A 25,690-nucleotide genomic window follows, 5' to 3' on the forward strand; every position below is an offset into this window, starting at 1 on the left:
CATGATGGATCAAGTAATGTGACAAAGCTGATACTGAAATTGATTCATTCATTGTACAGATATCATCCCTTAACCGCAAGAGAAAACCGTCCACATACTCCAATGACTGTCTCAAAACACACACACACACACACACACACACACACACACACACACACACACACACACACACTAAAAAAAGAATCATCCTCATCGACTCTGTGGCATGGAATTAGAAGTTCTTTTAAAAAAATATTTGTGTTAGTACACATTAGTACAATATAACTCTGTGTCCAGTGTGAGCTATCTGTCACACACAAGTATCTGTTGACATGCTCCTTAACATGGATATTATGTTAGGGAGCCTTTTAGCAAACTCCAAATTATTCTGCCACAGTCGGGGCCGTCTGAAGCCATTATTTGTTAATGAATGTGGAGTCCTACTTTACAAAGGTTCAGGCATGTAAAGTCACCTAAAGCTGACTAATGGAATCCTGCTGACACTGAATGCCAGTGGCTTTTACCACATCCCAGAACGGCAGTTTTGTAAATTTACATAACAGACATAATGAACTATAAATGTAAACTTGGGAATGTAGCCTCCCATAGCTCAGAGTTAATAATAGATGGAGAATTTTCAATGTGCTGCAAAATGATAAATTGCAGAAGACTATTGTGTGGTTTCAGCAACAATCCTGCTACTCGTGACTCATTTCCACAATAATACAGGAAGGATTTGAACATACATCTTTTGTTTTGTTTCTGTGGCCTAAGCACAATTATTAAAGAAGCAGCTGGGAGAAATATGCGTTTTATTGAAGGTTCTAAATATTCAGAGTTTGTTAGCGCTGCAACACTTTGTGCCCTGGGAGATGGGCCTCTTCAGCAGGTTCACAAGTCGCGCAGCAGCGTGCAGAGTGGCCATTGTGCTTTGTCATTTCACAGGTGACTCACATCACTACACTCGAGCAGGCTGGAGGTAGAGCACTCGGAGATGCTTGCGGCATTCAAAATGCATGATTTTCAGCCTAGTGCAAACAAATCGCTTTAAAAGATCAGTTTAATCTATTTCGAGCTGTTATTATGAGCAGGGAGAGTTGTTCAGATAAAGAGACTGAAGCAGGGTTAACATCAGAGTGTTGGACAACTCTTCACATACTTTACCCAGCATGAGAGCTGTCAACTTTATTTGTTTTTACGATGCAGTGTGCATATGATTTACAAAGCAGACCACTAAAACAATGGTCAGGGGGGTGAATTACTGTGAGCCAAACCGCCTGAAATTTTCAGCGATATAATGTAGTGCATTTAAAAAATATCTGCAGGGAAATATCAGTCACAGAAGTCATCAATGTCATCGTTGTTTGTGTTGAAAGGTTGAGGACGTAAGGCTGCTTCAATCTCTGAGTAGCTGTCATCTGATTCCGCCCAAAGAGCTACACAAAAAGGAAAAGGAAGATCACATTATTATCAGAGCAAAATGTTTATGCTTTCATGCCTCAAATGAGGCGTAACCTTTTACACCGTCTCTAGAATTTCTGTAACCATGAAAGCACTGAAGTGAAAACCTTGAGTTTGACTGTACAATAACAATCTTAACATTCTACCTTTTTATACAGTCTAATATGTGTTAAATCTATGTCTTGGTCACTAATGGCAATAAAATATGGCATCTCGAAGTGATCTGATCACAGCTGTACAAATCTAAACACACATGAGAGTGTAGCACCCAAAAGTACAACTGCTCAAGCTATATTCAGAGTTCTGCATTCTTCACTTATTTAGCAGCTCAGGTCGAAATACACTTATGTGCTCTGTGTCAATTTAATCTATAGAGCAGTGAAATGAAAGTTGCTACTTAAGAAGAATTGAGATGCAATCTGACACCAGTGGCCAACTGCAATCTGTCTCTGCTGGAACCAGACATTTGGATATAGCTTGATTTGGAAATAAATCATATACTGTATATCATAGCAAAGAACCTTGTCAGGCTGCTCCCCATTAGAATCAACAATGATCTTTCTTTGCGTTATCTAGAGCATTTGTTTTAAGGTTTGATCAGTGATGTAAGTAGTAGTCCTAAAGTAGCTCTAAAATAGGACTGTTTAAGTTATGTATTTGGGGATTTAGGTAGTGTTTACAGCTCAACATTTACAAAATGTTCATGCGAGTGAACGCATGAACTTGTAATTAACCTTTTTCTGACACATGCAATTAAAATGGACTTTGTCAATACTCACCTTTGGACTGTAGAGCAGAATGAGCCTTTGAGTTAGTCGTCTCTTTCCTGGAAACACACAGACAGATATTAGCCTTGTAAAGTTATTACCTTAAGCATTAAAAAAGAGCTGTTTTACACCCAAAAAAGGCAGGTAGACAGTGCAGCAGAGGGAACTTGACTCCTGTTCTAATTGTGCCAAAGGACTTCCAGAAGGCCCTCCGCTATTCAAAAATAGTCCAAAGACAGGGTTGCCAGGTTCCCATAGCTCTGGTGATATGGCTATGTAAATGTGTGACCTCCAAAAAGGCTTTGATCTACCTCAATGCATATGCAATTAGGTGTTCCAATTTTAAAGGCCTCCTTTTTTTAATTTACATCATCACAGTGTCTATTCAAACCCCCACAATATAGCCTCATCTTCTCCCAGGTTAGAACACGTATCCATATGGCTTATTTGTTTGGACCTCCTATATCATGTTGGTGCTTTTCTTGGAAATGGGAAGAAGAAGAAAAAGATGCAGTTTTAAGCAGATGAGCTCTGGCACACAAACAAATGTGTTGTGTGTCTCCATCTGCATCAGTTCCCACCCATGACATCTTTGATTGTCATCCTCTCAATCACCCTCATCACCTCATCTCCCCGTTTGCTAAGTCCTGGCACATGTGACTGTACATTGAATATAAGGACCAAATTACTCTGGCTGCATTCCAATTGCTATCTTCTAAACTATATATTGCTGCTTTGCACCACTCAAAGCAGAAAAAAAGATGCAACGCCCATTCCTAACTGTGAGCAGATTGCTTGGTGCTGAAAGCACTATACCATACACCCAGTATAACCATTAGAATATAACCTTTATATTCAAATGCTGATAGGTATTTGTACAGGACATGTGAATGATTCTTGCATCTGTTCATACGGGCATGTTGAACCTCAGGCGCTTATAATGCTCGCAAATCAAAGCAGAGGCTGAGTAAGAAAAGCGGTGCCAAAAAAATGAAAATAAAGCAAAGACACAATGACAGATAATCAGTCTTCGCGTGTAATCTGAAGGTGCACTGCATATGACCCCGTTGTGTTGCTGAAATAGAGGGGTTTTGTTTGCCAAAATGTGTATTTTAGGAAATGTATAATCAAATAATTTAGTGAATAGAGCCTATTTTTAATCCAAAATGATGGCAGGTACTGTTTTTGGTTTGGCAATATCTCCCTGTTATGTTTAGGAACAGCAAATACAAGCTTTTTTACTTGACAGAAACATTTCTGACAGATCCAAATTAAACTGACAGACGGCCACATAAAAACATTTTCAATCAAAGAAAATATAACCATGTACTTGTTTGTGACTGTACAAGTGAAGGTAATAGTGGACAGATGAATCCTAAAGTTTTTTGGTATACACTTTTTTGGAAGGTAACATAAAATTTAAAATCTTATATCAAGATAATAGCACAACAGAGATGTTGACAGAGTTGGAACAGGCTAGGGTGGACAGGACATAAGGTGAGGACTATATATGTATCATACCTTAAAAAACATCCACATGCAGCTTTTCAAACTGAATGAGAGATGAAGGCTAGATGCTAGAGCACAACTAAACCACAAGGACAAAACTGCATCCATTTACAACTGTTAGGCAACAGATCTCCAGCAGACCCTGCAGCAGCAAAAATACAGCAATAATCTATACGATTACTTCCTCTCCTTTGCCACAATAATAGCTGATACGGAGAGTAAATTGGGCTTTTCTTTTCTTGAACTTCCCCCCCGGGGATGGGAATAGTCTATCAGCTGTTCCACTTCAGTGTGGGACAGGACTGATTTCAAGACAGGGTTATTACCATAGAGAGCCCAGACTGTATCTGACCCCACCAATCTAATATTCCGTTTCCATAAACATTTATGCCAGTTCATCTTCTGCTGAGTTTCCCTTAATTGAGGGAATGATCTGAATATGTAAGACTGGGCTGGCCAGTGTTTTACAAGCTCTGGTAGACAGAGGTGAATGTAATGTGTAAAATGATGCAAATTACAGCTATTGTAATGTCCTCTTTTTTTCCAATGCCTCGCTCATTCTCTTTGTATGGCCTTTACAATTCATATTGTTGTTTATCTTAAACAGATTTTGCTACGCCGAGTCCACGACATCCTTTAAAATTGTATGATGGTTTTCAGACACGACACAATTGCAGCTTGATGTCAGTATATCAACTTAATCAAATCTGTCTTTTTATCAATTTACACCACACTGGTTTTCTATGACCTGTGTTAACAGCATTGAATTTACATATTTTGACATTTTCAAATCGGGTTTTAAAAATACAAGGTATGCAGGCTAGTGATGCAGTGGTATACAATGTGCAAATACCAGTGATACTAATAATAACTAGGACAACCATTTTGCTCCATATCTCAGGCATATTATATGCACAAAAGGATGAAATTGACACCATTGATCAGGAATAGTAAAAAATTGATGTTTCTTTAAGAATAACCCAATGATTATTCAGCTGGCACTCTGATGGAAGTTTAAGTTTTGAGACTATTCTCTTCATTGCTAGATCCGGTGTAGCATTCCATTTTTTATATTTGTGACGTGTTGCATCTTTTGCAATATGTTCCAATGTCTATACTGTGTAAGAAATAAACAACTACTACTACAAATGTATGACCAATACAAATATGACCAGTTAAGCCATTTTAAATTGTGCCGAGACAGACCTGTTCAGCTCAAACAACACGCTGTACAACACATTTGTAACGTACTACAGTTAAAGCAGTAGTTTAAGTAGCAGAGACTGAAATTACACATTTGACCACATTTGAACTAGGTTTACTCTAATGTCCATTTTATACGAATGTGTCCAGTGTTAGTAGTATAATTAAAAGTATATGTTGACAAAGAAACGCACATGGACAAAGATACCTTTATACAGAACATACTGCTCTTTCAAACTGCAGTCTAAAGTAATTGCCCATCCATGACTAGGATGGGTTTCTTGGAGTCAGTGAAGACAGATTTGGGAATATGAGTACTGACAAGAGCAAATAATGCTTACAAAGCATTTAATGCTGCCTTGCACACACAGATAGCGAGGAAAACTGCTTTTATTTACCCAGGCTTTTTTTAAGCTTCTGCCACCCACACATAAATGCTAATAGCACAATAGCACTTTTGCACAGCGGTGCTTGTCTAAAGGTAAAGGGAGACCCATCACCTCATCATTCCCATCAACTCCTACTCCCATCCCAGGTATGACCCTGCAGAAACATTGTTTAGGCTCCGTTTAGATGTACTCTAACAGGCCTGAATGGTAGCAGGATATAGCGCTCAGTGAGAGGCAACTGTGAGTGCACTATGAGTGGGCACTCTCTAACATGTGAGTGCTCTCTGCTGGCTATGAGTAAGTACTGCAACTCAGAGGAGAGGTATTGGGGCCAATGATTTCAACAGAGCGGCGCTCTCCTCCTGACTGGTGGCAGTCTAGTGGAGATGGCACAAGGTACATCTGGTACAAGGGATGGTTTTGTGCACCATAACCTATGTGAGGGTAAACACATTTTTACTGGCTTGTCCAACAAGCCTGCATGCTCTCACACACAGTATACAAGTATGATCCAACACGTCAATACACATAATATCACAGCAAGACTAAACATGACACTGAGGGTTATGACAAAAGATGGCCACTCTTTTTACTATTGAATGTGCTGTTGACATAATTTACTACAGTATATGTCTTTTTTCCTTCATTAGCCTAGAAACCGCTTAAGAGTAAATGAATCAAACAACTAAATTAAATTAACAACATTAAAATACACCAACAAAGCGCACTAAAGTGGTTGAAAGCCAACTTCATTTTGTATGAAGTAATCAGGCATTCTTTACTGGTTTAAAGTAGCCTATGTAGGACAGTGACCTCCTCTGGTTAGAGCCTCTTAATGCTGCCTTCCTCTAGAGTCACTGTCTTGTTTGTCCTGTTTGGGCCTAATTGTAATCTTATTCATTGGTTTAAACTCAAGAAAAAGAATTATCAAAAAAAAGAATTAAAAATAAAAGAAGTTCAGTATCCCATTTGTTGGCGGTTTTTGAGAGGATATATTCTCCAAAACAAAGTGCTGACTGAAGTGCACACTTAGTGATGCCACAACCCTGAGCTACTCATCTGCTGCTCATTCATTATTTTATTGTCTGTTAAATTGTGTACATGTTTCCCTTCATTCACTGTTTGATTTTAGAACAGCACTACATCTTTCACTACCTCTTTGTCCATTACTGCCTCTCTGTCTCCCTCTATCTCCCGCTCTCTCTTTCTACGTTCCCTCCCCTTTAGTTCTTACTCTCAGCTCATGTCCCTCTCACCCTTCCATCCCTCCTCCCGGTGAGCTGTCAGAGATCTACACACCTCGCCTCCCCATGAGAGAGACAGACAGACAGAGAGCATCTGATTTTGACATTCTGAGTGATTGGAGGTTGAATGCTTGAGCACATCCTGTTGTCCAAGGCAAAGCTGTAAACCACTAATTGTTGAGTCAAGGTTTTTGTCAAGCAGGCACAACAATCATCACACCGGCTGATGGATGGAAGATTTGGTTTTGTGTGTGTGTGTCTGTGCACGTGTTCAAGCATTTTTTAACATCTAAAATTGGGACGGGGGATGAAAAGGTATGAAAAACTAAAATAAAAATAAGAAAGGAGTGGCATTTGAAATGCCTACAGTAGAAAGGAGCACAATGATTCTTTGCACGAGAGGAAGCAGTGGCATGCACTCACATACAAAAGGGAACAAGTGGTCTTTACATGGAGTGCAGCTGCTTATTAAGACTCACTCCTTCGTGCATTATTCCTTTCATCCTCACTCAACCACAAAGTGATTTTACTTTGCCACTCACAAAGACAGCAAAAGATTTCTAATGGACAAATCAGTCGCTTCCCCACGAGTTATAATACAATAAACAGTACATTCTATAAAAGTATCAGACTGAAAAACACTGTGTGGGAGAGAGCAAGGAAGAGAGGGAGAGAGGAAAAAAAATAATATGAAAGACCAATTCTCTCCAATGCCATAATAGTGAAATGAGCACATATAAATGTGTTAAGAGTATCTCTTTGCATCTTGTATAGACTGCATGTATTTAATCTGTAAAGCTTATTAAGGCCCTAGTCATTGCTATGCAAAGCAGCACCCAGTGCTTTTCTCTCGCTTTTCAGCCGAGTGCAGTGTTTGACCAATAGGACTGGCCCCCCGCCTCTCATTCTGCATTCATAACATGCAACATTTGCACAATGTATCTCTCAAAGGCCCTGAATAGAAGGCCTTAATACTCATGTAAACAACTGCAAACCAATTACTTAATGAATCGGGCGCAAACATAATGAGGAGCCTCACAAAGGGCTATAAATGCATTTTTTGCACCAAAGCCTCTGCTTTAAACTACAATCCCTCTGCTGTAGTCTAGGCTTAACTAGCAAATCATAATTATTGTCTAAGACAACAGAGAGGAAGCCATTTTTGTATTTTGAGTCCAGCTCCATCCTCCTTTTGATGTCACTCATCAGCTCACTGACAAAATGAAGCAAATAATTAACAAGTAGGACGGAGAGGAGGGGGAGTGGAAAATACAGGAAGACAGAGAAAGAGTGGCAAATAGATGAAGAAAGGGCAAGAGCGCGAAAGAGAGACACAGAGAGAAAGGAGAGAAGCAGGGCAAACATGCTGCAGTGTTATGCTTCTGCTTAAGTGCAGGACTTCCAGACCACTTGTGGAAGCAATAAACCACAAGAAGTGACTGTGATAAGTGGAATGCTTAAATCTAGCGTCCAGGAGAAGCAAAGAAAAGACAGGGAAAAATCATATGACCAAAAAAAGGATTATGTGTCATGGTGACTGGTAGCTCTGGATGCTGCTTCCTTTCTAACCCTAGTGAGATTACATTGCCAGGCATGTACACGACCCATTTCTCAAATTTTGCTTATGTACACAACTTGTGTCTCATCAATGACCATGTCATTCTCTGTGTCTGTCATAAAAACATTTTCTGCAAATTTCTTTTAATCACGTATATTACAAGCATCCCATGCACATTCATGACGGGAGGACAGGCACCATCTGAGAGGGTCTGGACCCAAAATTGGCTCATGTTTATTAAAGAGGGTGGTCACTGGGGCTGGCAGGGGCAGACATCAGCAGCTATGAGGACCACAATAGAGCCAGCCCATTAGGCCCTTCCCTGGGCTAATAGGCAGACTGGGAGCGCCTGCCTGCCAGGCCAGGGAGATACAGACTTCAGCCCTTGTGTCAGCGTGGTGCCCAGTAATCACATGAAATCAGAGAAGATTATTCCTCATAACGTTTACCCAGCCATTACTGCAGCCCAAATAGGTTCACAGTGAAGAGGTGCTCTGAGGACCCGACATGCAATTGCAGATTTGATGAAGTCGTGTTGATATTCAAATGTAACCGTGATGATGTTAGCTTCCACCAAGCTATTTATCATTAAATCTTCTTTTCCAACCCACTTAGGGCTCTGATTTCAGCAGCCTAAATGCCTTTCAAGGGTGAAAAGGGAAAGGACATTTGTCCTTGTCACCACTTGAGTCTCCTTCTTCCAAAAAAAGTTGTCCCTGATTCTCTTCTTGAGATGATCTGTTTGCCTTCTGACAACAAGCCCGAAAACAGTGAGATTATGACTCCAATTTATTTTTGTGGGGCACCGTTTTGTTTTTGATTTCTAAAACCTTGCTGAACCCAGCAAACAGTGAGTGAGAGGGGCTTTAGGGGCCTTTTGTCTTTGTAAGCGAGTTAATGGGTGGTGCCCCCTTGATCTTATGGAAATGAACAGGGAATTATGAGAGCAGCCATGCAAATGTACATCAACCACTTTGGTGTCTGGTGGCCCATTTCCTGTGGCCCGTTGAATAATAACAATGTTCTTACCGAAGGTAAGGGTCTTGATGTGAGGAGCGTTTGGCCCTCCCCAGGTCCTCTTCATGGCCAGGATTTATTCCTTAAAAGAGCAAACAGTGCCAGATAAAACCATTTGATTTGGACATCTCATGACAAGCTAAGCTACAATGCATATTAATAATAGAAATGTATATATGTATAATATAATAAGCTATTAGTCTAGGTTTTCTGAACCTAACCTAATTTTGAGTAATTATAGACTTCAACATACATAATTATTCTCACGTAACTGTATTCATATCACGCCCCAACACCAAGGTTGAGATATCCTGTCTTAGCCTCTTCTATATATGTATGTGTATATGTTTGTGTGTATATATATATATGTGTATATATATTTACACACATACTGTATATGTACATGTGTACATATACTGTATATGTGTATATATACTGTATAATGCACACACAAACACACACACATATATATATATATATACATACACATATATATATATATATATATATATATATATATACATACATACATACATACATACATACACATATATATATATATATATTTGTAATTTTCTTTGTGAATGAATAATGTATCGTAAATAAATAAATGTTGTTCCTTAAAATAAAGGGGGTATAAGTATACACATGTATATACTTATGCCCCCTGTATTTAAATATATATAAGGAAATATAAGGAAGAACATTTAACTATTTACATTATTCATTCACAAAGAAAATTTGTGTCCTTTTTAAAAGGTTGGATTTTCCTATGTTTTTCTTATTAAAATCAATTTCCAAAAGCTGTTTATTTTATTCCTCTTTTTAATCAACTTTAGCGTGTGTGTGTGTGTGTGTGTGTGTGTGTGTGTGTGTGTGTGTGTGTGTGTGTGTGTGTGTGTGTGTGTGTGTGTGTGTGTGTGTGTGTGTGTGTGTGTGTGTGTGTGTGTGTGTGTGTGTGTGTGTGTGTGTGTGTGTGTGTGTGTGTGTGTGTGTGTGTGTGTGTAGAGTGGACTGCATCTCTTACCTGAGAGGCCATCGTCCTCCCCCTTCTCTTCAGAACTCCCTAGCCTTTCCTGCATGGCTGATTGTTTAAGTAACTGATATGCTTTTGTCTCTGCACACACACACACACACACAGTCAAATATTTGCTTAAAACACAGGTTTCCAACTTTCAGAGGTTTCCGTGTTTGATGAGACAACACGCTTCAGTAGCTGAGTCTTTTGGTCTCACAGCTGAACAGAGTGGGTGAAAACACTGTGCTCAATCAGTTAAGCTGTTGATTCTAGCCTACAGTATGTAAGCAACAGTTTCCATGAGACAGCAATCAGCATCTCAGATTATCTACCAGCAAAGCAATGATTGATATAATGTTTTTAAAACACTCATAATTACTTTCCAGTACACTAAAGTAGGTATTGTATTGGACAGGAGCTAAGACACTGCACTGACAAAAATCAACATAGCAGAATTATATGATAAATGAGCTATTGTCTAAATGATAAAATACCCATACAAAATCAAATGTTAGAGCAAAAGTGGGATCTTGTATGACTGAGTCTGATTATTTTACTTGATTTCATAAGTTTATCATGTTCTAAAAACCATATGATATTTGCAGTGATATTTTACTACAGCCCTTTCTACAGACATTGCTCTTACATGTAAAAAAAAAAAAAAAACAGTAGGTAAACAGATGTGCATGTCTGGGCAAATACTATCATTGTGACATTGATTGACCACAGCAAACCTTTGCAAAATCTTCTCAAAATCATGTTTTTTTGTTGCTTTTTGCTGTTGATGGCTCTTTAGATTAAGTGTAGCTTGGAAACTGGACTCATTTTGCTTGCTGTGCACCTTAGGGATGCAGACACATGAAACACCCGTAGGAAGTCTGATAGCCAAGGGTAATATAGGATTGCTTTACATTTCAGAGGTGCGGCTTAGGGATGGGCACGCCAACTGCTCCCAGGATGCCTTCACATCTAGTATTTTTCAAGTCTAGCCTTTCCAAGGCATTGTTGAGAAGATAATGAGAGCCAGTGACAGATCTCTTGCGCTTCCCACCCTGGCGTCCTGACAATTAAAGCAGCCGCATTATGTCGGGCCAGCAAATTATCAATTTTGCCAGAATGCTTCAGACCAGGCTGAAAACATAGCTAGTGTTTTTTTCTCGGCCATAATGAGAGAGAACTAGCACAGCTCTTCAGGTGGGACTTTGACCCTGGATTCACCTTGATCATCCTGCCTAAAAGAGCCCATTATTCACTGCAGTGGGAAGAAAACAAACCACAACATAAGGATAGTGTGAATGCTGGGGCACCGGCGATGCCTTTTTACCTCTAATAGGAACACTTTCCACAGGGCTTTCGTCCTGGCTGTCCTCTTCAGTACTTTGTAGTTCTGTAAGAAAGGGAAGCGCATAGTGAGAAGCAGTTGCAGGGAGGAAGGGAGTCTAGGGATAGAAATGGGAATGGGGGGGTCTTTCTTTAGCTCTGAATAGAAGCCTGCAGGAAAACGGGGCTGTGAGGGATTAATAAAAAAAGCTCAATGGTGAAATTGATTTCTTTCATAAAAGAGATGGTTTGCAAGAGATGGTTTGCAAAAAAAAAAAAACATTAGCAGTCTACATCTGTTCCTGCTAATGTTCTTGTTTTATATTTATGTGCAAACACAGACTTATCTCAGTGTGGAATGTAGCAAGACACTTGCTGAGGGGAGAGTTTTTGATGGTTAGAAAATGCAACCATTCCTCCATATCAAAGAGCCAAAACCCAGCATTCAAATAATGTAGTCTAATTAGCATATCCCATTATTACTATTTTAATACTAGTAATCTTCAGTAACCTTGGATCTGATGCTTCTGTACCGGCCTGGTGGGCTTCCCATCACTGTCAGCCAGGAGAGGAGGAGGACCACACGAAGACGACAAGTCACTCTCGTCCTCTGCTGAGGGGCACTCCTCACTGGACCGGGACACAAGTGTCCTCAGCAGCACTTTGGCCTGTGAGCAGCACAAATTAAAACCACACTCTTGATTGTTCCCATTTTGTGAAGGAAGTGTCAAATTGAACTCTCGCCGATTAGGCAAGTCATTTTCTTTGGCCATGGCTGCTCGCACAGAGGTGCAGCTGTAGTGCGTGTTCAAACGCCAAGGGAAAATAACTTCAAATTCTCTCACTCGTTTAACTAAAAAGAAAAAAAAAGATTATTTCACACACTTTCCTGCTCTCAATCACACTTTTTTCTTACTCTCCCTCTCTCTTCTCATCCATGAGATTAGAGAAGCGCCTAAAGAATGCAATCACCCTGGCGTTAATGTGCAACACGTTCCCGATATCTCCCCTCTTGGCTGAGAAAATTGAGACAAACTGCTCTCTTCCTCCCTCTCCAACTCTTTTAAAAAAAAAAAAAATCTCTGGTGGAGATGAGGATACACAATTAAGAGGAGCTGTTCCGGGAGATGAGGAGCAAGGAGATGCCACACACCGATTTCCTTTCTCTCCTCCGTATCAAATCCTGCCATCATCATCTCTCTTTTGTGATCAAAGACTGCCTCTCAGCCTCAGATGGCCATTTGCAACTTTTAATGAGCACTAATAGGGAGGGGATGATCAGGAGGATTTTGACAGTGACAAACTTTAAGTGCATTTTAAGTTGTTATCAGTAAGTCGCAGTGAAGATTGACAATGTACATGCTTTCATTTTCTTTGAGGGGAAGAGAGGCATACACATGCCAGTCTGAGCTTGGCACTTGGTATTTGATGTTGCTGCACAACAAAAAAAGTCTTGATCCTTGTCCCCGATATCTGTCTTTGTTCTTTTTTTAGATTTAGTCAAATGTACTGGGGTTGAGGGCTCTCGCAGACCCACTGCATTTTAAATATCAATGAATGCAACTGTTAGCACTTGAATATTCAAAGGGCCTCTTTGAGTGTGTGCATGCGAGCTGCATGCTCCCATTTGTTGGAGTAGCCAGGCTGTGTGGCATTACGTGAATGGAAATTTCTGTTTGCTCTTGTGTGAGGAGAGTAAGCTGTTATATGAGAGGACAGAGAGAGAGAGAGAGAGAGAGAGAGAGAGAGAGAGAAATAGATGGAGTGAAAGAGATAAAGGGGGAGGAAGATTTTCACTCAGGCTTTTCCTGATGTACTTCGACACAATGATGTAGATGGCCATGCCTCTCTTCCTTTTGTCCGTTCATATTTTCAAGAGACTCTACAGTCTTCCTCATTGCGTCGGGGACACTGGAGCAAGATCTCTGAGCCACAAGAACCCCCACAAGATGAGTTCGCAAAAATGTTTATAAAAACCTGCATGAAGTACATAAGATCACTCCTGCATATAGAAGTGTACATTTTCTGGTATATCTCTTAACATTATCTTTGCATTTAAAGTGATTTTATTTGTTATGTCTTTCTTTGTTTATTTGAGCCTGATCTGCACAAGGTCAATGAGGGGGACATTTAAAATAATTTTGTTCGTTGGGGTAAAGATCCCAACGGCTCCCTCGTTCAATTGGACCCAGCTGATGGCTATACTTTTGGCTAATGCCAAATTAAAAGCAAGTGTTTCTCAGATGAATACGCCACATGAGATGAAAGAAGCCAAGCAGAGGCTGTAATTTGCGATTAGTGCATGGGTCAGGGTTTCCCTTCTGTCTAGGTCAACGTGTGGAGCAATCTGATGAGTCGGCAGCCAGGGCTTGGTTTCAAACACCAGACACAAAGAGGGCACTCAGTACCAACTACAGCGCTCTTCTAAAAAAACAAACAAAAAAACGTGCTTAAGTAACAAAAACACTGGCCTTTTTTGAAAGAAGAAGAAAAAAATGGCAATTTACTTCTGCAGTCATATGTGTGTGGTAATGTCTGCTTGCTTTAGGGAGTGGGTGTTGGGTGAATGCAAGTGTGTGACCCCCTATTTTGATGTGTAGTGGCAGTGTATGAGCCTCCAACGCTACCTGGTGGCTGTAGGCGGCATGGCGCTTCAGCAGCTGCGGCGTGAACAGCTGGACCAAGCGCTCAGTACTGAGGACACGGCGCTCCTTCAGCAGAAGGGCGTGCTTGAACCAGCGATCCCACAGCCGAACAGCATCAGCAGGGAGGCTGGTGCTGGGGTGAGGGTGGGGGCAGTGGGTGCGAAAGAGAGGCTTTCTTATTTAATAAACAGTGGGACATCTGTAAATAAGTCACAATGTTACTTCCTTATGGTGACAGATTCTTTGATTATCAAGAAAATTTAGAAATCTTACAAGTTTGCCCATTAGGTTAAAAAAAAATTAATTTGTCACACTATTTCTTTCATTAGGCATTCTCAAAAGGCTGCCAGTTTGGCGCCAATCCATCTTAACACTTAAAAAGATATAGATCATTAATTAATTCCAGTTAACACTGAATAGACACAGACAGTGATATAACACCTTGAAAACTAGATAAAAAGGTCAAAGAGCCAATAGGCATCTCCATAGGAAAGAGAGGGACACTGCTCTACGTGTTTCTTTGGATTGAGTATATAGCAGCGAAGGTCTCAGTGAAATCAATAGAGTAGTGAAGCAGAGCATGGATTTGGCTCAGAGTATAACTACTCATTATCCAAAGGACTGGAAGTCACAGATAGGGCATTTTAATTTACTCATGACATTCACCTGTGCAGCGCACAAGGAGACAGTAAAGATGACCTTTACATTTGTGGACAAGGGACACCGTATCAAATGGTAGCGTGCAATATCTCAGTAACTGTTGTGTGTGCCCTGTCCCTTACTATTTTACCAAAAAAATGAAAAAATAATGCACAGGCAGCCATCCACTCTTTGTCCAAATAGTGGAAAAGTCTGTTCTCTGTTTCTCTATGAAAAGACAAGAATGGTCTATTGAACTCTGTAGCTTTCAGAGCATTGATATTTGTGCTCTGAATGACTCCATTATAGCACTTCTTGTTAGGGGAGTTAAAAAAAAAGTAAATGTCTACAAACACACACACTATATTGTATCATATACTGTAACTATTTCTTCCATTTCTTCTATTTCTGAAAAATCCCTACAAATAAATACAGAATAAAATAAAAAACACTGACATTATTCTTTGGTGCTGGATTCACAGAGAAACCAGGAGGCCTTACCTTATTTCATTAGGCTCAGTGCTGGACGGGTGAGCTCTCACTAGATCCTGTGGTAGCAGGCAGCCCTTTGCTGTGCTCCATGACAACCTCTGAAGCTCATGAAGGATGACTGCTCCACATGCTTCAAGGTCCTCGTCATTCAAGCCCGCTCCACCGTTACAAAGGCTGTCCAATATATAGAGAGCAGTCAGCTATTGCCATGGAGCCCTGGGCTCAACCCGTGGGTCAGGAGTACATGGAGTACATCCAACAGCTGCTAACACTTGACAGACACACACACTCACTACGAGTATGATCATACACGTCAATGCACATACACACTTGCTCACATAATATCACAGCAAGACTAAACATGACACTGAGGGTCATGACTAGAGATGTTCCGATACCGATACCAGTATCGGTATTCCCTCCGATACAGCCTAAAACGCTGGTATCGGAAGTACTGGAGGTTATGCATTGATCCAATACCACATAATAAAACCCTAAAGAAAATGTTCTTTTTCCATTAATACTGACCGTCAAACTGGATGATTAAAGAAAGTTCTGAGGCATTCATTGTTTGCGTTTGTTTATGTTTCACAAAGAGTTTAACCTGAGCAGACTGACAACAAAGATAGAAATCATATCACATCCATACAGGGACAGCAGTACACACTGGTATCGGATCAGTACACGTATCGGCCGATACGCAAGTTCAGGTATCAAGATCCGTATAGGGAAGAAAAAAATGGTATCGGGCCATCTCTAGTCATGACACAAGATAGCTACGCTCTTTACTATTGAATGTGTTGTTGACATCATTTAAAATAATTTTTGCATAGATGGGGATGGGGAAGTATCAACTGGGTTTAAAACGAGTGAGAAAGCTTTCATATGCCAGACATTTATCCGTACTTTACAACACAAACTCCAATTATGGTAAATTAATCATGCTATGAAATATGAAAGCTTATGAAACAATAAGCCCAGCCTAATGAAACACATTCTCCATCTCCCTGACTCCCAATAACAATTCAACAGGGTGGTTACTATAACAATCCCATGTGTTTGAAAACCCCTCAGAAATAAAGACGTATGCATGTTGGTGATGACACTTCATCTAAAGTAAGAGCCCTTGGCAGAAGGGTAATATTTTTTCCTTGTCTGTACAAAACTGCTCCATGGCCGTAAAATAAATATACACAGCATTTAATTTAGACAGCAAGAGATAAGATTGTAAAGTCTGGGGAAAGAAAGAAGGCATACCTGATAATTCTATTGAGTTGTCTTCCATCAATTACAGAATCCCCGTACACAATGGTCTGTTCACCATGAAGTCGTCCTTCGATGTTGTCCAGCAGATTAAAGAGTCCTTCCTGGGAGAGACTAAATACACATTACCCATTAAATTGGTGAAAGGAAATAAAAATAGTCCACGTGATCAATAGGCCTGCTGTTTGTACAAGAAAAAGAGAGAAACAAAAAACAGGATCCAATTTGATTCAAAAATCAGTGATGCATTTTTCCAGGCAATTTCCTTGAGGTACTCAAGGACTGCTGCAGGAATCTGATCTTTAGAATGGTACTGCCACATAACAGGACTTCAACAATGGATAAATTGCCACATGTAATGACAGATTGTATCGGGAACGCTTGTGTAACCTGCCATTTAAAACTAGAGCTTGTGGAAGTCCCTGCCTACAGTAAAAGTGAAACAATAAAAATAATAATTTTAATTAAAAATAATTATAATAATAAAAAATAAACTGTATTAATAACTCTGTAAGATCACTACCACCATCTCACATTTAAAATGTCCACAAAAAATGGGGGCCCTTAAGATGATTTTGGTGAGAGATTTACACTTTAATCTGGTCCTGTTTGAGGCTGCAAACTGAGAAATGGATGCCTAATGCATGTGGATATTGGGAATCCATCTCTTTCCTGAGCATTAAGCTCTGGGTGGCCCCCATTGAATTGAATCCCCAAGCCGAGAGATCCTGAGCCCCCCGACATAAAAGGGGCCAAAAAGAATTTATGACAATCTGTAATGGGTTCCTGGGTTAGGGGTCAGCAAACAATTGCTCCCTCTTTTTTGCAGGTTGTTTCCTGGTAACATCCTGATTAAGCTGGCAGCTTGAATTATATCCATGACATTCTGTAGTGTGCAATGCGTCTCTGCTAGGTCCTCTTCAGGTTGTCTGAAGTAGCATAGGCAAAAAGCTGTATCTTTTTTTTTTTTTTTTATCGTCAGCGTGGGCCTTGAAATAGTCATCTTTCTCTTTCCACTTTATTTGTCAATGCTCTTCAAAAAAGAGACCTTTAGAGAGGGAGAAAGTGAATTAGTTTTTCTGCAAATCTCTCTCTCTCTCTCTCTCTCTCTCTCATTGCATTGCATTGTTGCCACCTTTCATGTCAAGGTCTCCAACCTCACTTTAGATGCTTCTGTTGTTTGCATGTCGACATCATCAGGAGAGTATTGTAAGCTAGGAGGAAGAGGTCAGCCTCTCTGCAGCGATATTGCTCTACACAGTGTACAGTACTGGCTCTGGTGTGATTTACCACACTTACGGTCTAACTGTTGAGTGGTAAGACGAATCTCACCGTGCTGGCACAGACAGCAAATATAACTCACAAAGGAATAGAAAATAATATACCAGAAGTAAAGACGTTGCCTGACAAAATTTGGGATATGCTGTGAGCACACAGTTAACAGAGTACTGTGTGATAATGCAAAATAACTTTACTGAGACTAAACCAGTATGGACAACTTAACGCCCTATGATGTAGCAAAACATGTACATTAATTTTAGGCCAGCGCATTTTACATTCGACCTCTAGAGTTGTAAAAAGTATAAGATTTTTAAGAACTCAACTTAATATTGTATGGCATGCTGTCACCAATCAGGCAGCACCATCCTGCAGTTCAGGGACGACATATTTCAGAACAGGACACGGTGAGGCCATTATGATGAGTCTCGAAGAAACAACCTGGAGGATATTTCAGTCGCAAACCCTCACTCACCCCAGCAATGCTGGAGGAGAAATATAATGGGATAATCTAATGAATTGCCCAGGCTTGTTTTTCCTGACTGTGAGCTGAATGGAGGGAGCGATATAAACTCTAACCTTAAGAGAGAGAAAGAAAGAAAGAAAGAAAGAAAGAGAGAGAGGATAGAGACTGGATGCTCTCTGAGCTTTACATCAAAGCCTCTGGTTTTCTCCTCATACACAGAAGCCCTCCGTGTTAACAATGAAAGTTGCAGCCCCCACCATCGTCTCCCCGGCACAGGCTAACTGCAGTTCCTCTTGAGTTCATACTATAAACAGTATAGTCGACCACACAGACACAGTCATGCACAAACAAACAGGCTAAACTCAGAGAAAATCAAACCCTTCATACTCCTTTTGAGACATTTTTAGACCATTTTATAAAATATACTAGATAATGCTAAAAAATAATATAAATGTGATTGTTTTGAATAACAGTATTGTGAGCATGTTTAACTCTGTACCAAAGATAAAAAAGAAAGCATCTGATAAAATAAAAGTGAACCTAAATAAGTATAATGACTGTTAAGCAAGAACGGGATCAATAGAAAAAGGTCCCACACACCAAAAAAAAATGTCTTTTTCTACGGTATATTGTAGGGGAAATGCAGAGGCTCTGGGCTCAAACATTCACATGGGATTTTCTGTGGCTCTAACCCCATCCAAAATGATCCTTCAACTCAGAGGCCATCATCACGCTAAGGATTTGTGGCTATAAGTGCTGTCCACATGCCCACCCTCCAGAACACTCTATGGTGCCACAAATTTCCTTCTCCACTGGGGACTTCCTGAGGTCTCTCAACCAGAAAATTGCTCTGTTACAGCATTATCTTGGATTATGGCAATATTGTTGGTGACAGGTCCTGAGCTCTCCCTATAAGATGCATCACTGCCACTACTGCAGCAGCTGCTGAGCTACACAGAGCATGGTGGTATTGACCGTGGCTCCCACAATCCTCTTTGTCAGTCTCTGATGTGATGGTGACAAAGACCGTATGGTGTCTTCCCCCGCTCCTCTCATTAACAGCCCTTTGTGGTTCAGCATGGCTATGCAGAACATTCTCCTTTCTCAGCTCGCGTAGCCTTAAATCTTTGGTTAAAAAAAAAAATACTGACTGCATTGTTTTAAAAAATGCAATGCCATAAAGCATTTAAAATGTTAGTTTTTCTCCATTGACACACTTTGAAAATTCCAGACAACAAAGTACAGAAGTCATACATACTGTACCTTTCCACGGTTACTGGAGCTAACGATTCAGAGTTTAAATGTGGTGTGTTCTTGGACCCATCAGAGTGGAGGGATGATTCAGGACTGTGCTGATTGTGATCATCACTCCCTCCAGAAGTGTCATTCCCCTCAGGTGCCACACCCTCTGGTAGATCCTCACCCTCTGGTAGATCCTCTTCCAGTTCCGATTGTGTCAGGGAAATGGAGAGATCACTAGCACTGCTTTCCGACCACTGCACATCAGAGCTTGGTGTGCTGACACTCTCACATCTACCTGAATGTAAAACACAATAAAGATCTTAGAAAAGACAAAAAAAATATATTACAAGATAATAAGCAATGGATAGCATTCCAAACCTGGAATATCTTGAGCTTCTTTTTCCAAAGTGGTCTGACTGTGACTTCTCTCTCCATCTTCCATTATGGGTGGCTGATGAGTCAACTCTCGGGAGTCAGTTTGTTCTGCAGGGGAATTCTTCATGATTATACTGCTGCTGGGAGACAGATTCTTCTCAGGCCCAGTCAAGGTCACCAGAGGTGAAGGTTCTTGTTCATCATCACTTCCAAAAGGCACATTGGCAGCTGCGCCTGTTAAGGCACTAACAGATGGGTGCACCGCCATCGTTCTTTCATGTTTGTCACTCAAATTACAGCCGTCAGGGGAATCGTTTGAGCCTGAAATGTCATCTGATAAATGTGCTCGGTTGCTGGCAGCATCCTCTCCGCCAACTCTGAAGTCCTTCAAAAGGCCACTTGGTAGACGTTCGCGGGAGTGCATGCTGCGATTGGGTGAACGATGCAATGCTTGGTGTGAGTGTACACTTGTGGTGCCAGTTTCAGTGTCAGACCCTCTGGAGGTCTGGCAGCCCATAAAAATTACCGCTGGTGGTTGTGTAAAATCCCTAGCTGGGTGAGAGAGGAAGCTGTCCTGGTGTAGTCTATACACGGCTTCAACCTGCAAAAATGGGGGGGTGGAAATGAAGTACATATAGCCTATTCTTTTTTTGATAGAAAAATTTCCATTACCTCATAAAAATTGTATTTGTTTTGTCAAATACAATTCTTCAAAGACTTTAAATGGCTTGCTTACGTGGAAGTTGAGTTGAGAGCAGGGGACTGTAGATGAAAAATAGCCATTTGGCTAATTCTGGCATTTTTAACCCATGTAAAATCATGTGTTTTATTAATATGCACTCTCCCCCTTCATAGATAAATTGAGTAAGCCTATTTAGAAATAAATTCAAGTACGTTAACTATCCCCTTTACACATTTGAATAAGTGTAGCTTATTTGGGCCAAGGTCAGAATTCATCTTTCAGAAGAATCAGGATCAATGTTTTAACTTTTCATCTTATTAGAAATCCTTTGGACAAGTTTTGATTCATGTCTGCAATGTCACCAAGGGGTGGGGGGAAGAGTGAAGCAAAAAAGCCTCCCTCCAAACATAATAACAACAAGGATGGCTTCTGTTTCTTTTCTGATAAGCGTCTTAAATACCAAACAGTTAGCTGCTTAATAACATTCACTGTAAACCATGCAGCCTGCCCAGCAGATCCACAAAGTAGTTGTAAAAAAAAAAAAAAAAGAGGAAAAGTTAATTTCTTGGCTGAGTGATTCCATCGGTGGCTGCAGGGCAAAGTAGAAAGTGTTCCACTAAAGTAGCAATTGATTCTTCTATCAATCTGTGGCACGCGTGTGCTCTTCCAAGGAATGTATTAAATATGAAAATCATATCCCGTTATCATCTGTCTCCAGCTTTCAGCCCGGTAAGCTTCCCTTAATGAATGCTGCAGCCTAAGGGACATGCACACTGCCAGCCAATGGCTTGTATGCATAATGGAGTGACGGTACCATTTTGCTCATTACAATATCGACAGGCTGACGGGGTTTTGCACACAGTTACAAGTGACTGCTCTAGACAGCATGCTCCAAGTTATTATGAGATGTCTTAGACATTTCATCTAAAAGAGCTTTAACTGCTTTAAGTGAAGGGAGAAAGCAGCTATGGACTTGAACTACATCGCTTGTACAGATGCACAAGCTAGGATTAGACACCTGTGCTATTGCAGATACACAGTTTAAATGTAGACTCCTCTACAGATTTACCCAGCATAATGTCTACTCTCTTTTGTTATTCTAAACCTGAAAACATAGCTTAAAAGAACTGAGATTTGCATAAACCTTGTAAACATTTAAAAAAAAATAAGGATCCAACATTAAAAAAAAACAAGATCCATTTTTAAGCCATAAAAAAATGTCTAAAAACCCACACACACTAGGGGTCACACGATACATAGTAGAAGATGTGTCATATGTGAAGTTCATGATGTACAAATATGTTACTTCCAAAACCATTGTACCGCACCAATGGTTTACACTTTGTTTCAAATATGAGCATTACCTTTGCTGTGCTGAGCTCCTTCTCTACATTCTTCTTTGCTTCCATAAATCTAGAAATCTTTTTGAAAAAGTCAGCCTGTAAGAGATGCAACGACATGAATTATACACCAGGATAAGAGTAAGATAAGAGCAGAAAAATGACAGAAAGATGATAGTCATAATATTTAACTGACAGGAAAACTGACACTTCATGCAAACACTAGGAATTGTCTGTTATAATGCTGTGATAGCATTGTTGAATATTATCTGCATATAGTATGAAAACAGGAAAGCAAAAGGGACAACGTCAATCACAATGGGTTTGCTCAAATAAGGGTCATCAGTGTTGCTGCTGACACCCTTAAACATTTATCTGACTGGCCAGAGTAACTGCCTTAATCCCAACTCAAAAAAGAAAAAGAAAAAGGGGGGCACTTAGATTAGCTAAAGAATGACAGACCTTATCATCAAAACAATGGCAGTTTACAGAAGCAGACCATTGAAAAGACAGCTTTAATATTTTCTCGTTTATCCAGTCTTGTATTCAAATGTTTTGCACAACCAGTACTCATAACGATTACACTATTTGTCATAAATGTATGAACCCCAGCACAAAAAACTTTACTTTACTCACTGGCCACTCCATGTTTTTCATTGCACCAAAAACATCAGAGTTAAACCAGAAAAGTCAGGGTGATTTTCCACAATAGAAACAGAGAGCAACAGGACAACCAAAACAACAGCAAACATGTAGGACTCATAAAGCATCAAGAGGAAATAAACCAACTGCTTGAGGGGAGAGAATGACTAAACCTCTGGAGCACTTCAGAGTCTCTATATTGGGCAATTAACTCAGTGAGTCATAATTAGCCAATTTTGTTAATTTGATATTAAGCTGTCAAGCACTGTCGTTGAGTTTTAAGTGATAATCTGACTGGCTCATTGTTTTCTCCCTCGTTTATTTGCTTGTCGTGATGAATTGCACAGTTTCAGGGTTTACTATTGTCACGTCAAGCAATTGCAATGAAATATTTCAACCCTGTGTTAACATTACAGCACATATGCTATAATAATAAAATAAATATAAAAAGGATATTATTTGTGAGTTTATTTTCCAGTATATTTGGTATTCATTTTTTTTTACAGTATTCAAAAAATGGATGAATGATTATTCAATTTAAATAATAAAAACGTTTGTGTGTGTGTGTGTGTGTGCACACTATACCTTTTGTTGTTGCAGGGGGGCATGGTCAGGACTATATTCCTTCATGCTAATTTCTATGCACTCCACATCTCTCAGAAGCTCAAGGTTTCTCATTTTTGCTCGTGCTTCCCTGTCACAGATTTCGTTGAGATAACTGCGCAGTTTGGAACACTTTATCTGTGAGCTGAAGGCAATGGAGAACTATTATTCAAAAGAAATATTATCACGGTGCATTGTCAAAAAATAAGAGCTAGACATTTCACAAGAAAAGGTTAAGCACAATGTGTTTTAAATGTTAATCTTATTTTATCAGCTGTTTTTTTCTTGAATGTTAATATTCACAAGAATCAATTTAAAGTGAAAACAGGCTGTTCAGCTTACATCAAAATGGATACTGCTTTTAACACACTTGTGGTGATAAAATATTGTTGAACAAAAAAAACAAATTAAGATTATAACACATGCCAGTGCCTCTTTTCATTTTTCCAAATGAAAATAATAACATGCCTATGCATCTATAGAGTATGTATACTGATTACATATACATGGTGAACACTAAAAGTGAGGGCTTAGTGCAATATCTCATTTATCAGAGTTACATCTTAAATTTGAAAGTCCAGGAATTAGAACAAGGTATGTTAATCTATTTTCGATATACAGTAATTTGTATAACGTTAACTTACATTCTTTTATCAGATCTGGAGTAAGCAAACAGTTCCTTCTCCAGCTGCAGCCTCCGTTTCTCCCTGCACACACAAGTCAGGGGTACTGTCACCCACACGGACCACTACAGCATCTCCGGGGTTTTGCTAGGCTAATTGAGGGCTAATTATCAGCATATTAACGGTAGTTATTTATTTTGTATTCATTAACACTATGTATGCTAATGTTGATATGCAAATTGGCTATATAATATCAGCTACATTCGTACGCTAATGTGGATAACGTTATAAGAAATAGCAAACTAACGTTTACGTTTCATACAAAATAAACACGGGCTCGGTAGCTTAATGTGAACTTTGACTAATAGGCGGACGCTAACCTTTTACAGATACGTCAGATTAGCTTCCCATTCATCTAACGTTACATGCAAGAGCAAGTGTAACATTACTGTTAGCTGAAGGTAGCGCCTGAAGTAAATAGGCTAATGAACAAGCTAGGTATACAGCATCTCCGTCTGCCCTGACTTGTCTGTTTAGCTAGCTAGCTAAGTAGCTAGCCTGTTATCTCCTTGTGGCAAACGGCAAGAGGAGGCTACCCGACGGGCGGCAGAGATCACAACTGAAGTCCGCGGTCTCCACTATGCCGTGTCCCGTTAACCAAAAAGAGGGAAACCATACCTTATGTGCATGTTTTGTTGAATCGATGTTATCTTTTCATAATACTGGTTTTCGCTGGGAGCCATTCTTGCCATTTTCATCCGCTTTATGGCGCTACTGCAGAGCCGAGGAAATGAAGAGGAGAAGAAGGGCTGCTGTTTACATTGGTTACCATGAGCACCACTTCCCAGAATACCCTGGTGATAAACAGAGAGCACGTGGTGCGAGCATATTGCTCTTTTTCACTGACACTCCCAATGTCGAAGTCCAGTGCAGATTTAGTTGCGCATGCGTCACTTTGCGACAAGCAGTCTACAAGATGCTAACGAAAGACTTCTGTAATATCAATACAGAATAAAAATGGACATACTTAATGAAGTTTGCTCACTGCTAGCTACAAGTTAGTCATCAACACAACAAAGGTTGTCAGTTTAATGGAAGTTGTGAGCTAACGTAAGCTAACAAACAATCATAGATAGCTAAAGCGTTTTTGAAATGATTTCCATCTTTCATTGTTTCTAATGAAAAAAAGTTTATTATTTCGTGGATTTCACAAATTTCAGTGTGATACGTTACCAACATCGGGAAGTAACTGTCTATGGGAGTGACAATCTCTTAACGTGTAGGGTACAGAGCTATGCTGTGTACTACAAAATAGTGGTCTGCTGTCACAGAAGTGGTTTGAGAAAAACTAGTATCCCCCCCAACAAATAAACTGAAGTTTCTACGGTCGTGCTTAATGTTAATTTATATTTTGTGTTTTGTTTACCAAAAATGATTCATACACGATGCTTCCAGGATTAAATAGTTAGTAAAACCCCACCTTTTGCTAACAAAAAAATGCATCTTAACTGACTGGGTTAAATACCAGCCATTAAAAGACTTTCTTTGTCTAAATTTGATAAGCTTCCCCCGCTCTATTAGATTGATGTCTCATTTACCCAGATATGCTGTATCATCCCTTGATCTTGTCTTTCATTATCAAAGTTCATCACTGACAGTTCTCATAATGTCATGTTTTGACTGCATACCATTTTATCAAAGCGACAACACTACACATCCTTGCAGGGATTCTGAAATTGACAGCCCCATCCAAATGCACACCCTAATCAAGCAATTTTCCCAATTCCAGTCCCATCAAATTGCTCTTTAGCTGTTGAACTGGGGAGTTCTGTTGTCCTTTTCTAATGCTAATCTGCCCTATTCAGCATCTCTCTGTGAGGCTATTTGTTGTGAAATAAATCCCCTTGTTTGCCCCCTGCTTGTATAATTGATATT

The 25,690-nt window shown here is 39.9% G+C and overlaps 1 protein-coding gene across 7 annotated transcripts; it reads right to left on the bottom strand.

The window, feature by feature from the left end:
• Positions 1–1,104: 1,104 nt before the first annotated feature.
• On the bottom strand, positions 1,105–24,694 carry kiz (kizuna centrosomal protein). Of its 7 annotated transcripts, none has more exons than XM_034858348.1 (15): positions 24,434–24,694; positions 23,777–23,839; positions 23,115–23,277; positions 21,912–21,986; positions 19,869–20,466; positions 19,512–19,785; positions 16,499–16,618; positions 15,251–15,415; positions 14,093–14,243; positions 11,977–12,133; positions 11,470–11,532; positions 10,155–10,244; positions 9,140–9,209; positions 2,220–2,266; positions 1,105–1,415 (listed from the first exon to the last, which is right to left on the bottom strand). In XM_034858348.1, exons 1-15 carry the CDS (start codon positions 24,511–24,513, stop codon positions 1,312–1,314), a joined length of 2,220 nt encoding a protein of 739 aa, XP_034714239.1. In that variant the 5' UTR covers positions 24,514–24,694; the 3' UTR covers positions 1,105–1,311. The 7 variants fall into 7 exon arrangements, 6 of the variants coding, with proteins under 6 accessions (XP_034714239.1, XP_034714241.1, XP_034714242.1 ...); XM_034858350.1 differs by having other exon boundaries at positions 23,115–23,294; XR_004654825.1 differs by lacking the exon at positions 11,977–12,133.
• Positions 24,695–25,690: the final 996 nt, after the last annotated feature.

The sequence above is a fragment of the Etheostoma cragini genome, chromosome 20 (assembly GCF_013103735.1).
Source record: "Etheostoma cragini isolate CJK2018 chromosome 20, CSU_Ecrag_1.0, whole genome shotgun sequence".
Taxonomy (NCBI): domain Eukaryota; kingdom Metazoa; phylum Chordata; class Actinopteri; order Perciformes; family Percidae; genus Etheostoma; species Etheostoma cragini.